The sequence below is a fragment of the Helobdella robusta genome (assembly GCF_000326865.2).
Source record: "Helobdella robusta unplaced genomic scaffold HELROscaffold_5, whole genome shotgun sequence".
Taxonomy (NCBI): domain Eukaryota; kingdom Metazoa; phylum Annelida; class Clitellata; order Rhynchobdellida; family Glossiphoniidae; genus Helobdella; species Helobdella robusta.
The window spans coordinates 6040445-6064239 of NW_008705254.1; the positions used below are offsets into that span (position 1 = coordinate 6040445).

General features: G+C 33.8%; 3 protein-coding genes across 3 annotated transcripts; 1 reads left to right on the top strand and 2 right to left on the bottom strand.

Moving 5' to 3' along the window:
* Positions 1 to 463: 463 nt before the first annotated feature.
* On the bottom strand, positions 464 to 3841 carry HELRODRAFT_163765 (hypothetical protein; the record flags this gene model as incomplete). The annotated part of the gene is made up of 3 exons (XM_009027545.1): positions 464 to 517; positions 2885 to 3290; positions 3387 to 3841. The coding sequence occupies 3 exons, from the start codon at positions 3839 to 3841 to the stop codon at positions 464 to 466; spliced, it is 915 nt and encodes a 304-aa protein (XP_009025793.1).
* Positions 3842 to 10802: 6961 nt separating this feature from the next.
* On the top strand, positions 10803 to 12365 carry HELRODRAFT_163766 (hypothetical protein; the record flags this gene model as incomplete). Its single annotated transcript, XM_009027546.1, has 3 exons — positions 10803 to 11027; positions 11422 to 11646; positions 12333 to 12365. The coding sequence occupies 3 exons, from the start codon at positions 10803 to 10805 to the stop codon at positions 12363 to 12365; spliced, it is 483 nt and encodes a 160-aa protein (XP_009025794.1).
* HELRODRAFT_189331 (hypothetical protein) lies at positions 12306 to 22572 on the bottom strand (the record flags this gene model as incomplete). The annotated part of the gene is made up of 23 exons (XM_009027547.1): positions 12306 to 12894; positions 13136 to 13202; positions 13928 to 14068; positions 14180 to 14256; positions 14803 to 14902; positions 15042 to 15152; positions 15354 to 15433; positions 15552 to 15699; positions 15837 to 15892; positions 16089 to 16216; positions 16531 to 16655; positions 17057 to 17250; positions 17839 to 17904; positions 18295 to 18360; positions 18545 to 18688; positions 18821 to 18928; positions 19076 to 19227; positions 20313 to 20444; positions 20689 to 20804; positions 20926 to 21084; positions 21230 to 21479; positions 21629 to 22027; positions 22506 to 22572. 23 exons carry the CDS (start codon positions 22570 to 22572, stop codon positions 12571 to 12573), a joined length of 3210 nt encoding a protein of 1069 aa, XP_009025795.1. The 3' UTR covers positions 12306 to 12570.
* Between the last annotated feature and the right edge of the window lie 1223 nt (positions 22573 to 23795).

Genomic DNA, 23795 nt, shown 5'->3' on the forward strand with positions numbered 1-23795 from the left:
TAATTGTCTTTTAAATTCAGCAATGTTCATTCCAGGCATTTTGAGGGCTGACGGAAACAAATCTATTGTTTCCTAAACAATAGATTTGTTCATATGAACAAATCTATTGTTTAGGAAACAATAGATTTTGAAAATCTAAAACAAATGTTCGAATCATTTAATAACTTAATATGATGGCAGAGTAGTGCATTAGGTTTAAACCCTAAATATGAATAAAATCTCATATTAATGAACCTATCAGCTTCAATATCTTTTATTATTAGAATACTTATAGCCCTAATAGCCATAGCATTTTACACACTACTTGAACGAAAATTACTAGGGTACTTTCAACTTCGAAAAGGTCCTAATAAAGTAATTTTCATGGGGCTTCCGCAACCATTTGCTGATGCTATCAAATTATTTTTAAAAGAGCAACTAACCCCAACCAATGCTAATAAAACCTCATTTATTATTGCCCCAATTATAGCGCTATTCCTATCATTAATGATATGAAGGATCTTCCCACATCAAAACACTGCATTTTGAATTCAATTTGGAATTCTATATTTCCTATGTATTTCAGCAATAAATGTATACACTACATTTATTGCTGGATGAAGATCAAACTCTAAATATGCCCTTTTAGGGGCATTACGTAGGGTAGCTCAAACAATCTCATATGAAATCAGAATAACACTCATTCTATTAGCCGCATTAATAGTATCTATATCTATAGATATTTCTATAATATCAAATTACTTATATTCAACAATCATGGTAATTATACTACCTGTATCAATTCTATGGTTTATTGCCAACTTAGCAGAAACTAATCGCACACCATTTGATTTTGCCGTTCCATACGACAGGGCCTGACACAGCAAAATCACGCGATCCAATCTTTAGCTGTCTATGAGGAACCACAAGAATGTTCGAATCGTCAGACTTCAGACGCACACCAGATGCGATCGACGTTTTTAATTTTAGTTTATCTGATAAATATTTTGGAGCCAGATCATTTAGTGATTTGAAAACTGTGACAGAGATTTTAAAACAATTCTTTTATTTATGGGCAACCAACGCAACTCACTCAGGATCGGTGTGGCATGATCATACCATCGACATCCAGCCACAATTTAGGCAGTACGGTTTTGTATCGATTGCAGAATTTTGATGGATCTAGCCGGGAGTCCATAAAATAAACTATTGCAATAATCGACACGTGAGTGCACCAACGCATGCGCCAGAGTCTGCATTGCGTCTTTATCAAGTGATTTTCGAATTCGTTTCATTCTTCTAATCTGTGCCAAGCATGATAAAGAGATCATCTTTAAATTGTTAGGTTTGAATCAATTATAAAACCTAGGTTCGACACTGCTTTACAGAAATCTATTTTTTTATCATTCATAACAACTGAATTTATATCCAAGTCCGCCAACTGCTGCCAGGTACCAATAGGAAGAAATTTTGTTTTAGCCCGGTTAAGCTTCAATTCATTTCTCGACATCCACAGATTAACCTCCGCCATACATTCAATGGATCTCGTAATCTCGTCTTGAAATAACTTCGGTTTGCCTGATAACATAATTTGAATGTCGTCCGCATATGCATGGCTTTTAAAATCATATGAATCAATTATCTTCAGCACATCAGATGTATAAAACAGAAACAATAAAGGACCCAAAACAGATCCATGCGGCACACCAGAGCAAACCACAGTGACGCAGGACAAACTCCCGTTGAACGAAACCTGCTGTGTTCGGCCAATCAAGTAGCTTCTGAGCCAATTTATTATTTCCCCAGATATTCCAAAATTTTGATGTAGCCTGAGCAGTAACATTTCATAATTGACACAGTCGAAAGCCGAGCTCATGTCCAAAAATGCCAACAAGGAAATGTTTTGAGCATCCATCTCAGCATAAACCCCTGAGAGAACATGCAGCAGGGCAGTTTCAGTGGAGTGAAATCGTCTGAAACCGGATTGATGTGCAGGCATGAGACTATTATCATTCAAATGAGCAAGCAATTGTCTCGACACCATTCTTTCAATGAGTTTTGATATAAATGACAGATTACTGACTGGTCGATAATTACTGACGTCATCTGGATCTGCATCACTTTTTTTCAACAACGGCACAACAATTGCATGCTTACAAGGTGTGGGGAAGCAGCCTACCCTCATGCACAGATTTATCAAACTGGTTATAAATGGACAAAACAATTCAAAATGCTTTTTAAAAAAACGCGTTGGTAAAATATCTAGTTGACAGGACTTTGTAGGTGAATGAAGCACTTTTTTCCTGACATCAGCCTCAGACACCGCCCGAAAAGTCGAAAACAACTGCTGACATCCATGATCATCACTGTTAAGACAAGATTGATTTTCAGTGTCAATCCCCTGTTTTATCACTTTAATTTTTTCATTAAAGAAAGTCACGAACTGGCCAGCATTGAGATCATTGAGTTCGCGTTTAGTGCCTTCACTGTGACTGTTTAGAAAAATTTTATTAACCACCCTCCACAAGCTTTTTGGAGTTTTACTGTTTTCATTGACAACTTTCTTCCAATATACTTTACGTTTGTTTGAATAAATTTCAGTTTTTTCTTTAAGGGCCAATATTCATTCATTTTTATCAGACAATTTACAACTTTTTCTAAAAATTTTTTCTTTTTTTCTAGATTTCCGTTTTGAAGCCTTGCAATCATCATCAAACCACTGAACAATTCTCCTTACCTCGTCACTGAATAAACCAAATTCTGCATTTACATCATCAGTTTTACACGGTCTGGATACTGGAGACTCAAGTACCTGCTCAGCGAAAGCTTTCTCATCAAAACGATTCCAGAGTCGGATCAATTTTTTTGCTTTCAGAAACTTTGTCAATTTTATTGATAAACTAACCTGTATCAAACCATGATCAGAATAGATTCCACTAGGATAAACCTTTGCTTCACTGACAGCTATATTGTGTGACGTCACAATCAGATCGAGCGTTCCTCCTAGAATATGCGTTGGTTCATCTATCTGGTTGATCAACTGAAACATTTCAAATATTTCACGTAAATTAACAACGTTTGGATTGTTCGACTTCTCCATGGGAATGTTAAAATCTCCCGCTAACAAAATACGGGAACTAATGATTGTAACACATTCTAAGACCGAAATCAGTTTATCATAAAATGATGTCGTTAATTGTTCAGATCCAGGTCTGTAAATTGCCAGTAGGATATAATCTAATTCATTAATTTTAAGTTTCACCGCCAGAACCTTGAAAGCAGTAACCAGTGGCAGAGTGATCTTTTTATATCTAAAAATTGATCGAAAAAAAATGATTAAACCTCCATGATGTGGGTCGTGCGATCTTAAACGGTCTACAAACTAATAGCCAGGTGGCATTGATAACCCAATGGAAATATTATCTGCCGAACCATGCCAGCTCTCCGTCAAAACAAAGATGTCTAGGCCTTCGTGAATCAAACCATAAATAGAGCTGAATTTTGTTATTATAGATCTGATATTTAAAACTCCCAGAACCACCGATCGCTCCTCATTTCCCATTTTAGCAGGTTTACCTTTACCAGATGCTTCATTAAAACTTTCGTTGATTTTATCATCCTCAACATACTGAAATTCACCTATTGCATTTTTATTGTTACAACCCCTTTCACCACACACATCAAGACTTGAGATTTTATATTGATACTTACCATAATGGCTTTTATTATTTGCATATCTAAAACAACTTTCAACGTTAACTCCATCAAAATCAATATCATCAACGCTATCATCAGTGCCATCTCTCTCAATCAAACTTTTTCTTTCAGTTTTTGATCCCTCCGACACTTGACTATTTTCCATCTTCCCGGAGGTCCCCTCACTCTGAATAAAAAATCACCGCTTACAGATTCCTGCTTTTTTGCATCATTGATCAACTTTTTCAGCTCATCTCTCTGATCATTTGATAGGTCGTGACTAAGCCAAACAAAAATAAACATATATATATATATATATATATACCTGTATATATATATACCTGTATATATATATATATATATATATATCCTCACACACACACACACACACACACACATATATATATATATATATATATATATATATATATGTTTATATATGATATGTACACAAGCTATTAAACTGCAATGAGAAAATTTTCTCATTAAAAAATCAATCAGAAGCAAGGATGAAATGCCACATTCACACACATTCACACAAGCAAACATGCTCATACGAGTACATACATACACATATTCATGCATACATTCACATTCACATGCATACATTCACGTATGCATGCATGCATACATTCATACATACATACATTTATATATTAATTATATTCAAATGGATTATATTCATAAAAGTTAGAAGCACATTCATATATGCATGCATACATTCATGCATTAATACTTGCTCACATAAACTCATTCACACATACATTCATTCACACATACATATTCATGCATGTTACACATTCGCACTTTTTATATGTTTTGCAGATACATGCATTCACGCAGACATACAAATAATCTTAAGTACAATTGATCAAATATGTGCAAAAATGTGTTGCAGTCACAACTCACAACACAACGTCCTTAGAAGCAGACGAACAGCACACATACATACATGCATGCATACATACATACATTCAATTCGTACATACATACATACATACATGCATGCATGCATGTATACATACAAATAAACATACATGCAAGTATATACATACAAGCACATACATAGAAGCACGTACATACAAACAAACACACATGCATACATACATTCATAGATACATATTAACATACATACATAGACATACATTCAAGCACATACATACAAGCATATACATACAAACACATAACATACAAACACACACACACACACCAGTCATTCAGTCTTCGAGTACGCACATTCAACAACACGTACATCCTCACATCGAAACATACTTAACAATACACACAACAGACTTAAACACAAGCACACCAGCAAGACAGGCAGACAAACGCACAGACCAACCCACGCAAAAACACACAGACAAACACACGCGCACACACGCCACCACACGTCCACATAATACAACCCACATATAATTTCTTACTGACTGACCGCATATAGGACAGATGGCGCCTTGATAATCAAGTCGAGCAGGACTGTTTGGATAATGATGTTGTTGTTGTTTTTGCTGATGTTTTTGCTGATGTTGTTGATGTTGCTGTTGTTATGGTTATTGATGTTGTTGTTTTTGTTGTTATTTATGTTGATGTTTTTGTTGTTTTCGATGCTGCTGTTGTTGTTTTTTTTGTTAATGTTGATGTTTTTGTTGTTCTTGTTCTTGTTATTGTTGTTGTTGCTGTTGACGTTTTGTTGTTTTGGTTGCTGTTGATATTGTTGTTATTTCTGTGTTGGTGATGTTTTCGTTGTTGTTGATGATGATGATGTTGTTGATGTTTTTGTTTAATTTGCTTGAATGCTGTTATTAAGTTGTAACTCCTGTAATACCCAGATTTTGTTCCGGGTTGTTTATCGTTTGTCCGTGTTGATCTTTTGTTTTTAATAAAAGTAAAATTGTTTGCATATTGCAGAGTACATGAGACTATTGTTAAATTGGTCAGACCAAGTTAAGTCGATTAATGTCAAATTAAAATACTTAGAAAAGCCTAGTGGCGAAATTTCAAAAGTGTTCATTAAGTGTTCATTTTTAAATGTTTAAAATCGTCAAGTAAATTATTGTGCAAATTAGAATATTTAGATATTTTATATTGTTTGGAGTTATAATGATAATAACAATAATATAATAAAATAATAATAATAATAGTAAAATGATTACATTAAACAAAGAGCGTCTTGTTGTACTCACTCTAGTCAGTCAGCCAGTCATATTTCTACTAGCCATCGTTGAGAAGGTAGATCAACCCAATCTTCGTCATCACACACTGCCAACATCATCAGCGTCGTTATCATCGTTATCAGTCATTAAATTTCACTAATTAACATCAACCTTAACAGTTAATAGCATTAAGTTATTTTGAAAATCATAAGAGTTACTAAAAACAGAATTCGTATTTTTGTATTATACAATGACCATCAAATATATTACCTGTAACATCTTCCTACTATTTTGTCAAAACTTTATCCTTTTATTATCATCATTCTCATCATCATCATCATCCTCATTTTTATCATCCTCATTCTCATCATCATCATCATCCTCATTTTCATCATCCTCATTCTCATCATCATCATCACCATCATCATTATTGTTGTAATAGTAATTATTATCATCATATCATCACCCTCACTCTCTTTTACATAATTTACATTATTATTACCAACATCATCATTGTCATCATTTTTATTCTCATCCTACTCCTCATCATCATCCGCTTCATTCTCATCCTCATCATTTTCTTCATCATTATCATCATCATTTTCTTCCTCATCATCATTTTCATTATCATCATCAACAACAACATCATCTTCCTCATCATCCCGTCTTAATCATCTTCCTTTTCATCATCATCATCATCGTTCATCCTTGTCTTCATCATAATTACCACGTCTCCTAGACATCAGCCATTTATGAATTAAAATGATTGTAACAACTGGCTTCAAATAAAAACACACATACATTCGCACACACACACACACATTAACATTCATATCGTAAATTTATTATTCTTTGCTGGGTTATTTGATGGTTTTATATTATTTATTCTTTGCTAAATTACTTCCGTTGTCAGTTGTCACAATTTAAATATTTACGTAAGTGCATTTAGTACAAAGTAATTCTTTTTTAGACTTATTAAACTACATGTTTATGTGTGTGTTCTGAGTATATGTGTAGATTGTATGTGTGTTTGTGTGTGTGTGTGTGTTGCATGTATATGTGTGCGTTGCGTGTATGTGTTCGTGTGGTGTGTAATTATAATATAGCAATACTACTACTACTACTACTACTACTACTACTACTACTACTACTACTACTACTACTACTACTACTACTACTACTACTACTACTACTACTACTACTACTACTACTACTACTACTACTACTACTACTACTACTACTACTACTACTACTACTACTACTACTACTACTACTACTACTACTACTACTACTACTACTACTACTACTACTACTACTACTACTACTACTACTACTACTACTACTACTACTACTACTACTACTACTACTACTACTACTACTACTACTACTACTACTACTACTACTACTACTACTACTACTACTACTACTACTACTACTACTACTACTAATAATAATAATAATAATAATAATAATAATAATAATTTTAATGATAATGATAACAACAAAAATTAAAATAAAATTGATAACAACAATAGGGCGAGTGCTGATGTGACTGGCTGACTGGAATGGTGGTTTGATAACAACGTACGATAATAATGATGACGACGATGATGACGATGATCATGATGACAGCGATGATGATGAATCTTTTGACTGCGGACAATAACTCAGACTCCTTGTAAAAAAAAATTGAACTGTCAACTAAAAATGAATATTTCTAACAAGAGGTTAATTTTTTTAATGATGATGAAAATATGATCGGAATATAATCAAAATTAAGATATAAATAAATGTTCAAGTTTATTTTCAGCGCAAATATGTTTATACTCTATAAAAATTATTAAATTGAACTACCAAGGAAAATGGTTATGAAAATAATAAAATACATTAGAAACATTTTTTAGTATGCGCAACACAAGCAACAACCTAGAACCTTGTACTAAACTGAGTTTCTAAAAACATTAATAACATAAATGAAAAAAACTTACCACAACATTTATATGAACATCAACGCCAAGATTAATGACAGCATTAATGACAGTCTGCAATAAAAACTTTAATAGCTACATTAATAACAATGGAGCTACACGACCAAGCCATGCGGCATACGTCAGTGACGACGTTCAAATGATTTCCATTGATTTCACATTCCAATTAATCAGTCCGTCCAAACGAATGCCTCCACATGATCTATTTAAAATCATATTAAAAATATTTTTAATGAAATAATGGCGCACGATTTATTAATTTCATCTTTCTGTCTCTCCATCAGACTTCGTCTGTCTGATCGTCTGCCCATTTGTCTTCATCTGTCTGTTCATCATCTGGCTTTTCTCTCACTCTCTCTCTCTCTCATTTTTCTAACTCTCTCCTCTCTCTCTCTCTTTCTTTCTCTCTCTTTCTCTCTCTCTCTTCCACTAAAATCTCTTTTCCTCTTTCTATTTTTCTGTTTCTTTTCCTCTGTATACGCTTTTGCTTCGTTTAGTTTTGATTTTATTTTCATTTCCCAGAAAGACTAATTGTTTAGAATTTGTTATTCGTTAATTCTTTCATTTAATTGTTAATAATGTTATTCTTTGCAGCTCAAGTAGTTATACAGCAGTCTGTCGCCATGTGGCTTGCGCTAATTTTAAACGAACTCCAACCGATCGAGATGAAATCGTTATGCAATCCGCCTGAATACTCCTTCAGTTTTTAACTACACTCATCATCATGTCATCCATATATATATTCTCTCTCTCTCTATATATATATATACGATGTCATCATTCTTGCTATCAGGAATGTTAATGTTATTTAAGTCATAATCAGACAGCGTTATAATCATCATTATCATCATCGTCATCATCTTCATCATCATCGTCTTCATCATCGTCATCATCATCGTCTTCATCATCGTTATCAACACTATCATCAGCATCGTCATCATCAACACCATCATTATCAACAACAACAACAACAGCATCATCGTCATCCTCTTCCTCCTCATCATCATCCTCATCATCAGCAACGATAACAACTGAACTCCATCCCTCCCAATTTCATGGCAAAATCGCTTTCGATTTATGAGTGCATTACAATTGCATCTGTTACGTAATAATAATAATGAGAACTCTTTTATTTCTTCAAAAGCCAAAATATAAATAAAAATTACAATTAAATATAAAATGATCAATTATTATTAAATTAGTTAAAAGATTAAAATAATGGATAATTCAGCATAATAATAATAATAATATATAGAATGCGATTTTGATCACAGTCTTAATCACGGTAAAATGTACCAGTGGTGAATTTATTTTGAAATTGAAGAGATGAATTAATTTGATCGATCACAATTACAAAACTGACGTCTGCTGCATATTATAACGCGCTAAAAAATCAAAAATGACTCTGAAATTTTTAAATTTCTATAAACTTTATTATGACAAACTTGATGAAATTAAAATGGCAATAATCATAACATAACATAACATCACGTGTTGTTTAAAATATACTGTATAGGCTTGTGGGATGATTTTATTATTTTTATTATGATTTTATTATTTATAATCTATTTTATATTATATCAAAATATTATTAATTTTAGTATTATTGCCAAGAATATGAGGAGAATAAAAGTGAATCAAAAATAAAAAAAATTTATCCCATGCAGTCAACATGATAGGGATGTGACGTTCATAGAATTAGCGTCATAAATCACACGATACGAGCAAGTATATTAATATTGCACTTCAGTTCGGTTCGTTTAAACACCACATATTTAATAACACGTTTCTTTCACTCATTCATTAACTCACTCATTCATTCACTTACTCATTCATTCACTCATTCATTCATTCACTTACTCATTCATTCACTCATTCATTCATTCACTCATTCATTCACTCACTTATTCATTCACTCACTTATTCATTCACTCCCTTATTCATTTACTCACTCATTCGTTCACTCATTCACTCACTGATATCTAATCAAACCTGCCGTGTTACGCGGACAAGTTTCCATGGTTATCACAAACTCAACAGTCTCGTATAAATGCCGTGGCACACACATTCACATTCACACGCAGCTGATAAAAGATTGTTTAGTATTCACTTTTCGTGAGGTTATATCAAAATATTGAAATACATATTCGTCCACGAATGAAAGCAATTGTCTTGGTTAGATATCATTAGTTTTACGGGTACCATTATTTTCGTGGAAATTTTTTAATCGTTGAAGGTTTTATATTATAATACAAATATGAAAATTTCAATTTTTAATGCGGTTTAAATTGGCCAAGCAGCATTTATCGTACGTCCAAACTTGAATTCAATCGTGCTTTGTGAAGAGAGCTGACGCACAAAGCGTCTGATGCTTCTAATGCTTTCAACACATCAACACATGAGCCAACGGAGATAACTTTTCAGAAAGTTCAGTACTGCCGGCTACTTGCTTGTCACCATCATTCGTTCCAACTCAACAGAAGCAACAGTTTGATAACGTGTGTTTAAATCTAGCAAATTATTTGATTATTTGAAGTGAACTCACGAGCAAGACCACATAACCACAAATTTGCTAACACTGCCAAGTTTAAACATCCTGAAGAATCACCTCAAATTGGATAATAAAACTCGAATAATTTTTAAAATGCAAGCCAGTTTTTGACCGCAAGCGGTACTTGAAATCATCGTATGTTTTAATTTTTTAATAGTTGAAGAGTTCAAATAAATTTAAATTATAAACTTTTACTCACTGAAATGAAACAATATTTGTAAAATTTTATGCAAATTCACAATTATTTGTAAATGTAAGCAACCCAGAGCGTAACGTAAATATTGACCAGCCGGTAGCGGCTCACTAATTACAAAAGCAACAAGAAAAAAAACATCAAATAACATCCACAAACATCTAACTGCGCCGCTGCAACATCAACAACAGCTGAAAAACCATCAGCATTTTCACAATCAGCAACAAAATTTCAAAGCAAAAATGCCAAGTCGGCGTACATCGATCGCTCAAGACAGCCAATCCAACTACAACTTGCCACATCACTACAACAGCAGACGAGTTTCTCTGAGGCGAACAAGTTTGGCGCACAGTTTGAGGACAGAATGGTCGCACAACCAGCAGATGATTGGCAGGACATTGGTCAGGTACGAAAACACTTACAGGTTGGAACCTTGCAGGAAGCCGCAGTTCGCCACGGTGGAACAGGTGACTCGTAATTCACTTTAATCGGTGATAAATAATAAAAATAATGGAAACAATGACCACAAAAAACACGAAAATGGTAAATTTTTAATTACTTGCAGACCAATAATTTTAAATGAAGTGTAAAGGTCATTTTAAGTCTTCATTATTACATGGAAGTAAGTTGCCAAATGAGACAGGTCTGATTTGATAGTTTGCATACACTCACGCACTCTGTTGGCATCATCGTTCTGCATACAACTTGCAACACTCTACGTTTTGTATAATTGATTAAATATTGTCAGCAACGATTATAGAAAAATTGAAATACATAATAAGCTTTACACACAAATAACTTTTAGATACGAAATAAGTTTTAGATACATATTAAGTTTTAGATACATTAAATTGTTTTCAGAGTCTTAAAAAATTTCTCGACGATCGTCTAGCCATCTTATCCACTTCGACTGCAAACACAACAACAAGCGCACGAGCTGTCGACAACACGTGCGACATCAACAGCATGTTTGTGGCTAGGAGGCTGGCAGATGAAGTCAGACAATACGTTAAAAGTTTTGACTATCCGAGGTATAAAATAATTTGCTTCGTCGCAATCGGTCAAGATATCGGACAGGGAATTCAAGTCAGCCAACCAACCTTTTCATTTCCAATTAAATTTTTATCTGATAATTAAAAATAATTTTTTGTTCGAAATAACTGCGTTGCACATTAGTAACAAAAAGCCAAAATGTTTAAAATTATATTTTTCAAATTATATTGTTCTCTGTTAAACATTCTTATCTTGAATTATTGATAACGTGTTTGTGAAATTTTAATTAAAAATTTTTCATTAACTTGTACTTTTTTGAAAATGTTTTAACGCAATATTTTAACCTGATTTTCTGAAAATAATTCACATTTTTTTTACATAATTTTACGTCTGATCAACCAAATAGTATAACAATGAAACAATCAACCAGATATTCAATCAAACCAGATATACAATCAGCCACACGTACAATCAACTAGATATCCTATCAACCATACATCCAACGCAATCAAACATCTGATCAACCAGACATCAAACCAGCCATACATCCAATTATTCAAACAGATCAGCAGTAGAGGATTGATCGACCAACCAAATGACACCTGGATTGAAGTGACCTCATTAAAATTGGGTCAACTTTTTGTCAACGTTCTTGTTTTTTTCATATATTACGAATAAAGTTTTGCGATGGCTTATTAAAGTTGGAACTTTGTTAAATTGACTAAAACATTCAAGCTATCTATAAATTAAAATTAAATGATCACACATTTATTGAAAAGATTTTTTTGCTTAATTTAGAAAAAGTTCAATAAACATTTAATTCAATTTAAAATAAAATCTGTTTCAACTTTGAATATTAATAAATTTAATTTTGTTGATTATCAATTCTATTAATCAATTATATGTTCATTTGCATGTTTAAAAATAGATATGTCTATAATCACCGAGTAAAAGTGATTTTTCAATTGGGAATTCCCAATTGTGACATTACCAACATGTAGTGTTGTACCTATTTATTTATTCCCGATAAATCCTGCCGATTTTCTCAGCGTAGTAAGATTCCTGCAAAAGATTCCAATAATTGTGAACAGCTCCTCCCACCGAAAAAACTCTCCTCTGCATGTTCTTCAGTTTCGTTCCTGCTGACTCATCGACTCCTTTCCTCATGTACTCTATGGTGGACCTGCTTTTCGGCTTGACGTTATCCTTCAACCATTTGTCAAGTGGTGCAGAATTTTTGGCGTAGAAGTCCCTATTGAGTTCAACTTGTAAGACTGCTTGGATCAGTTGCTGCTTCTCATTGTTCGACAGATTCTTTCTATTCAGGATGAAAACTTTTAACTGGATGTTTTAAGAAAAGAAAATAAGACATTCCAATCAATTAAGTAATTGAGAGTAAATCAGCTTTCTATCGAGTGAATGAATATATATATATATATATATATATATATATATATATATATATATAACACATTTAAAATAGAGATAAAAACTGAATTAAAATTGATCTATTAAAACGGAAAAAACCTCGGCATCCTATAGACAACCTATAGACAACCTATTATATAATAACCCAACTAACCCTATTCAGTTGATCGTTCGTGTACCAGCTGTTTGTTATTGCTGTAATTGTTGAGGTCTTGGGAATGCTGAAAAGTTAAAATTATCGGGCCAGTTAATAATGTACCTATTAGAAACACGTAATAAGAGTTTACAAGTTCAGTTGGAGCGTAAGATATATGAAATGATGAAAAGCCCTAGATTCAATTACAATTACATTCCACAATTTCTCCTACATCATTGTAATCGTTTTTATTTTGGCTGACTCTTCAGGTTATAGAGGTAAAAGTTAAAATTATCAAAAATTCTTTTACTGAAATTAGAAATCAAATTAAAAATCTGTCGTCGTAGTACTTTTTGCTAACATTTCAAATTTGCTAATGACATGCCTTGGCTCAATTTCTCAGATCCATGCAACCTCTTGTTTGTCAGTTTTTATTCTAAATTTTTAACCAAACTGTTTGAAACTAACCTACAAGAAATCTACCTTGCAATAGCAAAAAAGTAATGCCCGCATTTATTTAATAACTAACTTAACAACTGATCTACGTTGTATAAATTTTATTATGCTTAGTTTTATTTCAGTTATCCTCAATTTAGTCTACCATCGCTTGTTTCTACCCATTCTACCACTTCTACACATTCATAAAATATAAGTTTCTAGCGGTTTTGGCCCTGTTTTTAGCGAAAAAACATTTCAATGTTTGTGAAATTCATTGAGGAGCGCTGTTGAACATCGCGGAAATGGCGCTTTAGAAACAAAATGGATTGATTGATTGAATATATAGCAAAAATAGAGCAAAATATTACCAACATTACACTTTTGTCCTCCCAGCTCTTGTCCAAGTAGTCGAAGAGTTTCTGTGCCCCACGTTCGTTGGCGGCCAGGTACAATGTGGCTTGACTGACATCTCGCGAACGGAACGTTTTATTCATCACCAAATCGTTGAAAAATCTGAATAACGATTATTTCATTAAAAAATGAAGCACCAAGTGAACTTAATTAATTTTTATTATTTAAAAAATGAAAATCATGTAGGAACTATCAATAGAAAACCAAGCGGACCTGTCTACGAGAGCAGGGTTGGAGGTGCAGGTGAGGCCGAAGAGGTAGGCGTTTCTTTCGTCTTTCACGTTCACCACCTGGATTACATTTATTTTTTTATTTTATTTGGATCGAAATTAAAAAATTATCATTATTACTGTTATAAATTATTTTTTTGCATTCTGTGACTTTTGGGACAAACAAATTTGGGAGGGACATATCTGTATGTCTTTAAAATGTACACATTCGTTTTAAGTTCAAGAATAAAAAAGTTGGCGCTCATTTGGTAACTAAAAATGTAAAAACAAATAAATATTTAACGGTAAAGATCAATAAATTTCATAATTGACAATAAAACGAATAATAAAAAATCGCCATTTTGAGTCATTCTAATGGTCATACTTTTAAGGTTGTTGAGTGACAAACTTATACGATGGTTATTTTCAGCAGTATTAGCAGCAACATTTTGAAGAACTTTAACAAATTTTGAAATTGGTAGTGCAGATAAAACCAGCCATACATCGGATTTCATTCAGTGATCGGGTAAAAAAAAGTTTAAAATGATTGGAATCCAGATGTTTATGTGATTGTGTTGGAGTTGTGAAAATAATTTCAATATAAAGTATACAATTTTGGAGAGTTACTTTTCTCTTGTTGTACTGGTTCCATATCACCTCCCAATCATTTGAGGTTCCATCAAAGATTCCTTGGCATAGGACCGTGGGCAGAGCATTGGCATTGATTCTTGATGTTTTTAAATTATTCGCAAATGTCGGCATGGTTGGTGGATGCATTAATTTGGTTTGTTGGCATTTGTTTTTCTAATTCATTATTTAATAATTCTTCAAATCTATGTGTGATCAACAAATTGTTGTTGACTTACGTGTTGATATTTGGAGATGCGAGGTACTTTTTGAATTGATCTCTGGAGTAGAGCAGGCACTTCTGGTTGGCAAATGCACATGCAGATGAGATGGCATCTTTTCTCAAGAATCTAAGGCAGTGCAGCACAGCATACGTGACGTGTCGATCGTTTATGAGAACGGTGTTGAGGATTTGATAAAATGTTGAACATTTATAATTTTGTTACTGATGATGATGACAATAAAACAGTAAAAAATAAAAATGAAATCACTTTTTTAATAAATATTTTTGTTTTTGAAAGTTATCAAATCAGAAAATTGAGAAACATTACGTTGTTAGGACTGTCTCCTGCTCGGGGAACTCATACCTCAACTCATCCAACACTTTCTCCAGTTTGGAACTAAAATACTCCTGCAAAAGTTGAAAACATTTCATTCACAGATTGTACCAATTCTGTCGAACTAACCACAGAATTATTTAAATTCACATTTTGAAAAATCATGTTAATAAAACAATGTTAATGGAGCACCATGAACTTAGCATAAGACAAATCCTTCTTGAAGAAAGGTTGGATAAAGTGAGCGTGTCTCAAAGTGGCCTCCCATGGATTGTACACCAGCTCAGTGCTCAGGTACTTCGTAAACTCCATGGCATCCGTCACTAATAAGTAGCCGTTCCTGTTCAGGCAGTGCGGTTGCGTCGTATTAGGAAACAGTTTGAAAAATATTGAAGTAGCATGAACTTCTTGGCCGATTGAATTTAATAATGAAATAAAACTTGATGATTTGTAAGAGCCACGTAAAAACTGATTCACCTGGCCAGATCAAAGTTGTCGTCAATGAGTTGCGATCGGGTCTCGGGCAGAATTTTCTGTCGAGCGGTTGATAGCGAGTGTGTTCCAATTAGATTAATTTGATTATAAAATTCATTCAATTTTCAAAATATGAAAATGAAAAAAGCCGAAACTTTAAAAGTTGTTTCTGTCATGGGTTGTGAGGGTTTAGAGCGAATTCAACCTAAAGTGTATCTTACTGTAGATAGTAGACGATAGAAAGGCAATAATGACCTTATAATCGGCGAGAAGTTGTCCAACCAGCAAGTTCCTGTTGACGGCGTCGTACAAGACCCTATAGTAGAAGTGCTGTCTTGGATTCAAAATGAACCACTGAGTCGGAGATGAGCTGATGGTTAGGCCTTTAAAAACATTACATGATTAAATCTTAGAAATGTTAATAAACGTGTAATTAATTAATTGCTGCGGTGTACAATGAAGCTAAACCAGAGATAATGTAGACTTGCTGTTTCCAGGGTTCATACCGCTACTCTACTTATGTATATCGTCAGTATATTCAATCAACAAAAATATTACTTTTGTAGTTGTTAAGTTTGATTCTAGGAAGTTAGAAATTTATGCTTTCATCGGCACAATTCTAGTCTTCATTTCATCACCACCACTTTAACTACTATCATAATCATCATCTCCACCATCAGAAGCATCACCATCGAACCTGTTTGACCAGTCATGATCCAGTGCGAGGGCACCCCGTCCCAATCGATGGGCCGGCTCAGGTTGGTCACCAGCCTCATGGGGATCTCCCAGCTGTAACTGAAATTATCAACAACCTGATGTTCACTTGACGTTATTGGTGATCATTTTAAATTATTTTGAAAAAATTCAACATTTAACTAGTAGAATTATTTAAAACATTAAGATTTGTTTAACCCCCAACAGCACCACCAAACTCATCGCTATCATCATCGTAGTCATGATCATTCTCATCATTTTAGATTAAAACAGTTGCTTGGTTTATATGACTATGTACTTCTTCTTTTCTAGAATACTTTTGCAAAATTTATTTTAAAAAGCGCTGTATAATGACTCACATACTCGTCGATCATTTTAATGAAAGCAGTTTTTATGGCAGATTATCTGAAGCGACGGCATTACTTCAGCGAACGAAATACGCATAGTCAAAACGAAAATGTCACAGCGGCATTGCAGAGACTGATATGCAGGCCAAGATTTGAACTAACGTCCTATTGATGCTGATGGGCGTCTGCTTGCGCGGATGAAGGTACAGTGATGGCGTCACTCTGATTTCAACCTGGTTGGTCTGCCTGGTGCATTCGAGAAGGGGGTAGCCGGGTATGTTCAGCCAGCTATCCAGGATCACTTGGAACTTCAGAGGTTTTTTGTCGGGATAGGTTATTCCGGACAGTTTAGCTTCCTGGATGGATGAATGAATGAATGTATATGAACGAATAAATGAATAAATAAATGAATGGATGAATGAATTAATGCATGAATGAATGAACGAACGAACGAACAAACAAACAAACGAATGAACGAATAAATGAATGAACGAATAAAAGCGGATGATATAGTCATTGTTACAAAATAATTGTACCTTATTCAACATTATTCATATTTATTGTTCAAATGATCACCAAATTATTTAAGATACAAGTTGTGACTGTTTTTGCTGATGTTAAAATGGGTAAAACTTTTAAGTTAAGAAAATTCAAACAAACACGATGCTAACCAGTTATAATAATAACATAACATAGAAGATGCGTTGATTAGAAACGATTGCATACAGAGACAAATGATTTCTACTTTAATGAGTTAATCATACTTATCTTGTTAGCTAAACGTTGAAAGGCTCAAACAAATGAACAAACAAACAAACAAACGAACAAACAAACGAACAAACAAACGAACAAACAAGCGAACAAACAAACGAACAAACAAGCGAACAAACAAACTAACAAACAAACAAACAAGCAAGCAAGCAAACAGCAACAACGTAACTCGCCTCGTCCAAGGCATCGGTCAGATTCTTCGTGACGACGTTGGTGTAGGCGTATTTCTTCAAATATTTCTGCGGTTGGTCGGTGGCGAGGAATATTTACGGGCAGCATAATAAAGATAACAGAATAATTAGAGCATTCGGTAAATTGTAAAATTTGAATCATAGATCACTCAGTGATGAACAACGTCATTACATTGAAACCTACATCAGTGATCATTGAAGCGACTCAATTGTTTCGATGATCACTGAATGAACAGGCTGTTAAGGTGAATTTAAAATAAGGACAAAACCACATATGCTCCTATTGTATAACTTAACAAAAAACATGAACGTGTTTTGTGTTTTATACTTTTCCAAATTCATTAATCAGCTTGATAACAGTTAAAAACTTACACATAAAAATACTATTCATCCTTATTTTCAATTTTTTAGTAAAAATGGAAGAATAAAACGACTAACGCTGTAGGCTGAGTTCATGACAGGCCTCGATAAAATTCCTTGGATCATCCTGATCAGTGCACCTCCCTGTCAAATGTTTCTATATTTCAATTCTTTCACGTTGTTTTACAACAATTTTTGATGCAATAAGTTATAATTAAATATTTTCGTGATTAAATAATGTCTATTCCGCATCTTTTATTGTTTCATTTTTAAAAAGAAAAATTAAAATAAATCAGAGGGAACAAGCTGGCGCGAAATTAGTAACGACCTTGTTGTAAGTGCTGGAAGTGAAGGCAGATTCAGAGTTCTGTGGGGTCAGGATGGTCTTTCGAACTGGGTCTGTGGTGTTCTTCTGGTCCTTGATCATGAAGTTCTGAATGCCACGACGCTGGTCCGACTGTTGCGTCAACATCTGATGGACGTGGGTGACGATTTGGATTTGTTTCAAATATCTTACTGCAACATTTGGCGTCTGATTTTGCTTTAAAATTTAATTTTATTGAAATGGAATAAAAAAATAAAGCGAGGAGAATAAAAAAAGTACCCAATCCCATCCGAGGACTTCAGTGGGGTTGTAGTTGTAGTGGGTGGCGAATCCTTCTTGTATCCACAGATCATCCCACCACTTGCATGTTAACAAGTTTCCATACCACTTTCAAATAGACATATTGATTACATTTCAAATTTCTGCTTTATATCAACTCGACTTGTATAAATGTTAAATAAATTTAAATCAATTTGGCATATTTTGCTAAAAAAGTTTTTGCAAGAAGTATAACTAAAACTATTTGCCAATTACCATGTGTGCCAATTCGTGAGAGACAATTGTGACCCCGTTGAACAGACCGACGATTGATGTCGTTTCGTTATCCATGCACAGAAGTTCCTCGCCGTACGTTATGATGCCCCAGTTCTCCATGGCTCCACCTTTGTTCGGGAGGGCTACGTGATCTGTTCTCGTTCAATATTTATTACATTCAAGATAATCGAAGTTTTAAAAAACTTATAACAAAAAATATCGCTTTATAATATTTTAAAAGCATAAATAAAATCTAAAGTTACAATATATATATATATATTTTTACAATATTCTATAAATTCTACCGAATGTTTGGCGTTAATATGTTTGTAGTTCGTTTTTTCTCACTAAAGTTTTTTGGTGAACGTTTAGTTTATTAAAATTCAAAATAAACTTATTTTTCGAATTCATGCTACAAATAAGGCCATATTTCGATTTCGAATGAATCATCGTTAGTGTTCCTTGCTGTATATATAGGGAAATATTGACTTTGTCAAGATGAACTTTGACGTTGTAAAAATTAACTTTGGTGTTGTAAAATTGAACTTTGATGCGAATTAGGTGTCAGGTTTGGACTCAACACACTCAATCACAATTAGCCGTGAAATACTCGACAGCAACACCAAAGTAATATACCAGAACAGCAACTACACGCATCTTAAAATTGCAGAAGCGGTCCTAATTCACATCAATAAACCAAAAATAAATATACAACAAAAAATGACAACCTCACTTCCAACCCGGCGCTTAACCAACAACGAAAACAAAGAAGTAATAAAAACTAGCATCGTAAATAGTGACAAAGAAGAATATGATGCTATCGATGAAGAAAAGGAGACCAAAGAAGATGACCAGCCAATAAAGAAACCTAATTCGCATCAAAGTTCAATTTTACAACACCAAAGTTAATTTTTACAACGTCAAAGTTCATCTTGACAAAGTCAATATTTCCCTATATATACAGCAAGGAACACTGATGATGATTCATTCGAAATCGAAATATGGCCTTATTTGCAGCATGAATTCGAAAAATAAGTTTATTTTGAATTTTAATAAACTAAACGTTCACTAAAAAATTTTAGTGAGAAAAATCGAAAAAACGAACTACAAACATATTAACGCCAAACATTCGGTAGAATTTATAGATTATTGTAAAAATTATGGTCTATTACCAACATAAATATATATATATATATTATATATAGTTGATACGATATCAAACATTGAATCAACCGACCCAATTTTGGTTCTCTGTACGGGTAGCCGGTGGTGTCGTCGTACCACTTCTGCAACTGTGCCACAGCAAACCTGGCCATGAACTCCAGTCTGTACTGCTGAGTTTCAACTGCGTACAAGTTTATTGCCGTCTGTTGTTGGCAAACATTTGTCGTTCATGCTCCACGTTTTAAATTATTTCAAAATTGAAAACAAAATTTTTGTATTGAAACAACAGGTAAACAATGAAACCATGCCAATGCGTGAAAAAGTTATTAAAATGAGAATAATTTCTTCAGTATTTTTAGTTTACTTGATTTTTGTGAAAAAATAATTTTTTTTAAATTATTGGTTGTTTGCCGTTGTTATCCCTTGATAAAACATGCGGCGACCCACTTTCATAGTAGGTGGCGTGTTGACGGGCTTCCTGATAAACTCGCCGACGATGATGCAGACCAGGTAGGTGGACATCAGAGGGGTCCTCTTGAATTGAACCTCTGTCCATCCACTCGGTCTAAATTTTTATTTTAAATATATAATTGATTACATTAACATTTTTGTCTAAGTTGCTCATCTTGTTATTTTGTTAATTTCATGATTAACAATATTGTGACAACAATTCAGAAGGTAATTACAGAAGAACGTTCCTAGCAGGTGGCATGTTGGAGAGGGCCGTGTGCTTGTTGGCCTGGATCTGAACGAAGATATCAAATGTGGCCTTCATGTCGACCTCATCCATGCAGGGAAACAACTTGCGGGCGTCCACAGACTCCAACTGCGTGGCTGCTATGTACCTGACAATTTAAATTTATTAAAACGTATTCATTATAAATGGATTGAATATGTTTTCAAGAATAAAATCATTTCATCGATACACTTGTCTAGTAACTAATGAGTTATAATGTTAACGTGAAACTATAGAAATGTTGAGATGTTCACTTGGTTACTCCTTTGTTATCAACGTAGCTGTCCCAGTAGAAGCCATCCTCCCCCTGCTTGCCCATCGTTGTTCTGTACTCCGCTTGGAAGATGTATTTGGCGCCCTTCATGAAGTGTCGTTTTGTTTGATAGGATTGCATATCCATCTCAGGACGGCTCGTTATAGAAAATAATTCCGGAACAGGAGCAATCACAGTGTTATCCGGACTGAGCATGAATATTATTGTGTTCTTGTCCACTGTCATTAGTTCTGCAATAAGGATCAACATAAAAATAGAGTTAAAAGTGATAAATTTTCAAGCGTTCAGCTTATCAACACTTTTCATCGAATGATTTTCATAGCGGGTAAAAATTGTAAAATGTGATGACACCCGGTAATATTAAAAAAAATAAACTCACTATGAAAAACATTCAAATGTAGAACATTGGTCTCCAGCAAGCACTCGAAGTATACTCTAACTGTGCCATTAGCATAGAAAGGAGGTGTTGTTAGAATGTTGGGCCTGATGTAGAGATCGTAATGGTAGGGTACCAACGTGCCGTGGGGTATGCGGTTGTTCACAATCAAATCGCTGTCGCTCATTGCTCCCTCGCTAAACCTTTCTCCAACGATATTTTCATGAACTTCATCGTTATATTCACCCGCGAGATTTTCAACAAGAGTACTTTCTTCTACTGAATCTTCATCTTGATCAAAGACGTGTGGCTCGTCGAGACTGTTTGCACCGCCAGCCAGGAAGCTTTCTTTGTGGACGTTCGTGTCGATTTCGTCCTCTTCATTTGATGGGAAAGGTTCGTCTGGACATGATCAAAAAAATAAATTAATAGTTGCATAATTTATTTATAATGTTCGTAATTTATTTATTGTATTTAGATAAAATTTTTAGTTTAAAACAAACAATAAAAAATAGATTTCAACAAAAAATCTTTTTAGTTTCAATGATCTAATGAACGCACGAAGCTAGATTTTGTATGCCTTACGGCCAAATCATGCATTTAATTAAAGTTGACTGCTCTTTAATAATGTATACTTATATTTTCATATAATTTTGCTGATGGCAAATATGCATTATGTTATAAAATATTTTTATTATGGACGATACATTTTAAATAAATGATTGTCTAAAATTTTTTTAAGTTTGAGAATCGAATCTATCAAAAATAATGATAGTCAATTTTTTATGTTGATAAACGTTGATGAACTTTAAACTATAGCAAACTAAATTCAATGAAATTAAAATTTACACACACACCCCAAAACCAATCACTCACGTACTTTCAAATATTTCAGATGTTCCTATGACCAAAAAACCGGCCAAACATAGAATTAATGACCAATTCATCGTTGCAGATTCAAACTGCGGTTTACCACATGTTGGCAAGCGTTGAAATATATACTGCTCGTGAGTCTATCAATTTGTCACAAGGTGAATATATGTAACATATTTACGACACTTATATTAGTTTCAGTTATATATATTAATATTCGTCCTCTTTCTTTTTTACCCTTTCTTTTTATTCTCATTCTCTCTCTTTCTCTCACTCTCTTCACTTCTCTTTCTCTCACTCTCTCCTTCCTAAGAGTCTTTGTCATGGGATCATTTTACACAACTCTTAAGGAATAAGCAATCGGAATATTCAATTTAATTTTTTCCACTAATTACGTGTTTATTTCTAAAGAAAGAAATTAATTAGATGGTTTAATTAGATGACCCACAACATATTATAAATTACAAAGTGATATAATAAATGAAAGCCCGTCAAGTAGATAGTAATAACCCAGAGACAAATTTTGTTGTCGTGTTGGCTCCACGCTTCTCAATGAAATCTCAGTCGACGTTTTAGACGATGCTTTCTTGAGCTAACCAAACAACGAGCAATCAGATGATATCTGACAGCTGAGTCAGCAAAAACTTTGGTCTGCAGCTTTGTCTGTAATAAGATTGATTTCTGTAACGCGGTAATGTATGGGCTCAACTTGTCACAGCAAGATAATGTTCAAAGTGTTTTGAATGCTGCTGCCTGACTAATCGCAGCTATCTCTAAGATTCATCCAATATATAAATACGTTAAAGATGAGCTACACTGGCTTTGTATGCCAGAAAGAGTAACATTAAAACTAGTTTTTTTTGTAAGAGATTGCCTGGTTGGAAATGCTTCAATCTACCTAAGAGAAGAAGTAGATTCAATTAATCTCTTAAATTCAATACACAGGCCAACTGCGAGCTTCTAACTATAGTGACCTGCTAATACCAAAATTCAAATTTTTTCATTTCGAGAAGAAAAGATTTTTTAATCTTGAATGCTCTATTGCGTTATTAAGATGTATTAACATTACACACAACGCTGCAAATCTATGTTATCCTCGCATTACATGCTACATGTAACAGGCGGGGACTTCTGTGCACTCTTTGCATTGAACCCCGGTACCGTAACATAGAATCAAACGCCTTAAACATTACACCACTTCACCGTCAAAATTGAACAGAATCAGTCAGTTAATATTTTACCGGTGCAGTAATGTGATTCTTTCCTGTCTTAGTATATGATTAAAACAATTTTTAGT